Raw genomic sequence first — 4,320 nt, forward strand, 5'->3', positions numbered from 1 at the left:
TCAATCACATTCCCTAGTTTCACAAGGCATCGATCCGTTACGTGTAATAATTTCATTCCATATCTCATACTCCTAAAACCCCTTCTACATGCTGCATATATACTTCTTTTTTGGCGAACCATGCATGCTACACATAAACCCATACGACATTGCTACTGTCTAAGGGCATCTCCAGCCGTGCCCCCAAGAAGGCCTCCCCAGGCGTTTTTTTTGCGCCGGCGCCGAAAAATCGGCCCAGTCACGCACCCAGCAGCCAGATTTTCGCCGGCCTGGGCCGAAAACAGCGCCGGCGGACCCAGGCCGAATCCGGCACGCTGGGGGGTGTCCGGGGGCGCCGGGGCGAACTGTTTTAGCGCGAAACAGCCGCGGGCCCGCCGCGTCAGGGACACGGCTATCTTCTCGCCCCTTCTTCGTCCTCATCGCCTCGTTTCCCGTGGCGAATCAATGCCAAAGCTGCCGCGCTGCCGCGCCGGTCAGCCTGCGCCATTGATGCCTCACGGGCGGCGCAGTGAAGACCAGATGACGCGCGTCCCTCGCCCTCCCTCGCCCGCCACGCGTACACACGGCGGCTCGCGCACGGGCGGCGCCTCGGCCTATATAAGACGCGCCCCAGCGCACTCGGCGACTCGCACTCTCTCGCCGTCGTCGTTCCTCCCTCTCCTCTCTCTCGCCGTCTCCAGTTCATCACACCCATGGCCGAGCGCTTCCCAGGCGACGACGCGGCGGCGAACGACTTCGGCCGCCGCCATCTTCACGAGGACGAGGCTCGCCTCCTTTTCGAGGCCGAGTACCCGGTCCCGCCGGACATGCGGGTGCCCGAGGCGTGGAGGATCAGCGCCGGCGGCGTGCCGGTGCCCCCGGTACCCACCGGCGCGGTGCGGCATGCGGAGATCGCACGCATCCGCTCGTCCCTGCCGCGTGTGGCGAGGGAGGAGCCACGGTACATCCCCGACAGCCCGCTCTGGGAGCCTTATTTCCGCCGCCGTCACGCCGAGAAGCTCGAGGCCACCAACGGAGTCGTGCCCTCCGGCAGGCTCAACGCCGCCGGCCGGCGTCGGTGGTGGGGCGTGCCTGGGCGCACATTGGAGGCCGTCCTCGAGTACATCGAGGGCGGCAACACACGCCTCGAGTACCCCACTCCCCCGTCCTTCTCACGCCGCCGGGGAAGCTCCTGGACCCCGAGGTGCATGGAGACCGGGGGGTCCTCCTTCTCGTCCGGCGGCTCCCCCTGCCTCCACCTCCGCCCCGTCAAGCCGGAGCCCCAGGGCACGCCTGTCAGCGCGCGCACCCGCAGCTCCGGCGTCCGCATCGGCGACAACGCCTCCCCCACCGGCCGCTTCGTCCTCGTCGAGCCCAAACCGGAGCCCGGCCTCCTCGCGGAGTACGAGGAGATAGCCCGGCGTGGCTTCTCCGACGAGGACGCTCTGCGGTGGGCGCGGGACGACTACCTCCGTGACGAGATGGTCCGGCAGCGCCGGGCCTTGTAGGAGATCGCCGCCCGCAAGCGTGGGCGCGAGGACGAGCACGGCGTCGTGGTCCTCGACAGCGACGACGCCCCCGGACCGTCCAACCTGCCACGCCAACCGGGGGAGGGATGCAGCAGGGACGGCGGAGGCGTCGGCGGAGGCGACAACGACGACGGCGGCGGTGACTACACGCGGTTCTACAGCCTCCTCGGCATGTAAAACCGCGTGGGCGGGCGGCGAGGGAGACGGCGGGGTAGCCCGCGGTAGTTTTTCCTTTTTTTTAAAAAAATATGTTTAAATTTGAACGAACTCGAACGTGTTTGCGCCAAATTTGAACATTTTTAAAACCCGTGGGGGGCCGCGACTGGGAGGCATCACGCCCCCAGTGCGCGGTTTAGCGCCGGTGCGCCCCCAGAAGGCGATTTTTTGCCCCTCTTGGGGGGCCAACGGCTGGAAATGCCCTAACACCTAGCTAGTGAAGAAATGACACCCATATCTCTCCGGGTATTTTGCACAAGCTGGCGATTGCTCTAAAGAATTCATGCTGACGAACCCTTGTATTGCAAGCCAAGTTTGAGCCATGCCCTAGCAAGGCCGTAGATGAAATGATTGACCACATGGGCGCCCTACAAAAATTGCAAACATCCCATCAGAGACCCCGATGCAGCTGACGATTACTCCATACTGACGGACCAAGTGACCAGAAATTCCACACGGCCGGTGGAAAAAGATGAGGAGATGTCGACACGCACAGTGCTCACTCGCCACTAGCCACTCGATCAGTCGTTGCCATGACGCAAAAGCTTATAAAATCAGATGCCATAAGGCCATAAATACCATGCCGGCCTGGACCAAAGGTTGGTGCAGGGTCGAAGAGACCATCAACCAGGTCGCCTGACCATGAAAGGGTCTCTGAATCTCCATCCTCTCTAGCCTGCCTAGGGCTGGACCAGTTTGGCACTGCTAGATAGCTATAGCTAGCATCGGTTCATAAGGAGGTGTGAAGGCCAAAGGAAGCTCAGCAAGGAGACCTCAGACACCAAAGAGGAAGAAGAAGGTATGCATGGCTAGCTGAAAGCTTTTGTTCTTAGCTACTCTTCATTTGTACTCTGGCGTTGATCTTGTTCGATTGTTTCTTTATACCTAGTGGCAGGAAGGTGAAGAAGCTCATCAAGATCTCTGATGGAAGACGGCAGGGCTCTAAGGAGGATGTCTATCCCTACCCGCAGAAGCAGATCTGCCGATTTCCACAATTTTTCAGAAAGGGTAGGTTGCATATCGATGGATCACATCACAACCGCAGCCATTAATTAGCATTTCGTGTTCCTGAGCTTTCTGTGTGGTTTTTTTTATAGAGGAGACGTGATAAGATCAACGAGAAGCTGAAGGCGCTGCAAGAGCTACTTCCAAACTGCACCAAGGTCCACGTAATGAACATGCATGCCCCATCTTGGATCTTCTAGCTAGCCAGTGTATATTTCTTGCCGAGTTCTTCGCCTGATCTGTGGTCTCTCTACTGATTTAATTAGACGGACAAGGTGTCGATGCTAGATGAAGCAATTGACTACCTGAAATCGCTCCAGCTGCAACTCCAGGTATTTAAAAAATCTGGAATCACATCATATCATATATATGATCAGGTTCACTGTGTGCATGCTTGTAGAGTTGTAGACATGTTCTTTTATATGCTATCTATTCTTATGCATCATGTCATGTGCATGGCTAGCCTGTCAAAATTAATTCATATCTTCTCCAAAAATATCCAGATCTTCATGATCGAATTGCATGCATGCATGCGCTAATTTAATTTTAATATCAAGAGTCAAGACGCAATGAAGATCAACTAGTATAAATTACGCATTATGCTGGTTGGTCATGTCATGCATGAACATGTGTACAGATGCTGGTGATGGGGAAGGGGATGGCGCCCGTGGTGCCTCCGGAGCTGCAGCAGTACATGCACTACATCACCACGGATCCCGCTGCCCAGCTGATGCAGATGCCTCCCTCGGAGCCGCCGCGGCCGTTCCAGATCACGCACGCCAACCCGCCGCAGCGGGAGTCGGATTTCCTCAGCCAGATGCAGAACCACCTCCACCCCTCCGACCAGCCTCAGATCAACTTCCTCAGGCCGCCTAAACTGCAGCTCTACACCCCGGTATGTATATATGTGCTCCCTGAATATATTACATGTTTTATGCTAATTGATTCATCCATGTGTTTATGTCAACTGTAAACCACCGTACCCGGACAGTTGAACGGCATTACTACTGATAATGCATGACTGGCTGATGAGAGAAATTATTGTCCATTGATCCGTAATGCATTCATGCAGGAGCAGAGGGGAGTTGTAGGCAGCAGCAGTGGCCACAACGGCGGCTGGATCCCGGAGAGGAATTCCTCCTACAACTTCATGGAGTGATGCATGAGCTGCGTGAGCCACTGATGAAGAGATCAATCGTAAGCAGTTTGCTAGCTAGTCCGAGAGATTGTTTCTCGTCTCAGAGAGAGAAGTGCCCAAGGGGAATGATGAATGTGATGTATGTAGTTAACTTGCTAGTTGTGTTTAATTTCGTCAAATAAAAAGAGGCTGTGTGATCTTGCTTGCTCCGAGCTTTCCTCATGTCTGGCATCCTGCCTGCGTGCATGATTGGGCTAATTAACAGAGCTTTTTTATGTGTTATAACCTCTATGAGCAAACATGGCTATCACAGGCAGGGATAGCATGCAATCCTTGCATTTTTTATCCAATTAATCTTCAGCAAGGAGATGAGAGTTATCAGGCGACATGCTTCTCTGCAACCTAGCATGCTTTTGCCGGGAATTCAAAAGACACATCACACATGCATCTACA

At 55.5% G+C, this 4,320-nt stretch overlaps 1 protein-coding gene across 2 annotated transcripts; it reads left to right on the forward strand.

The window, feature by feature from the left end:
* The first annotated feature begins 2,315 nt into the window (after positions 1–2,315).
* On the forward strand, positions 2,316–4,076 carry LOC125534091 (transcription factor PIF1-like). Of its 2 annotated transcripts, none has more exons than XM_048697387.1 (6): positions 2,316–2,523; positions 2,614–2,732; positions 2,822–2,893; positions 2,996–3,061; positions 3,367–3,624; positions 3,802–4,076. In XM_048697387.1, the coding sequence occupies exons 2-6, from the start codon at positions 2,649–2,651 to the stop codon at positions 3,886–3,888; spliced, it is 567 nt and encodes a 188-aa protein (XP_048553344.1). In that variant the 5' UTR covers positions 2,316–2,523; positions 2,614–2,648; the 3' UTR covers positions 3,889–4,076. The 2 variants fall into 2 exon arrangements, with proteins under 2 accessions (XP_048553344.1, XP_048553345.1); XM_048697388.1 differs by having other exon boundaries at positions 2,822–2,887.
* Positions 4,077–4,320: the final 244 nt, after the last annotated feature.

This window comes from Triticum urartu, chromosome 2, assembly GCF_003073215.2.
Source record: "Triticum urartu cultivar G1812 chromosome 2, Tu2.1, whole genome shotgun sequence".
Taxonomy (NCBI): Eukaryota; Viridiplantae; Streptophyta; class Magnoliopsida; order Poales; family Poaceae; genus Triticum; species Triticum urartu.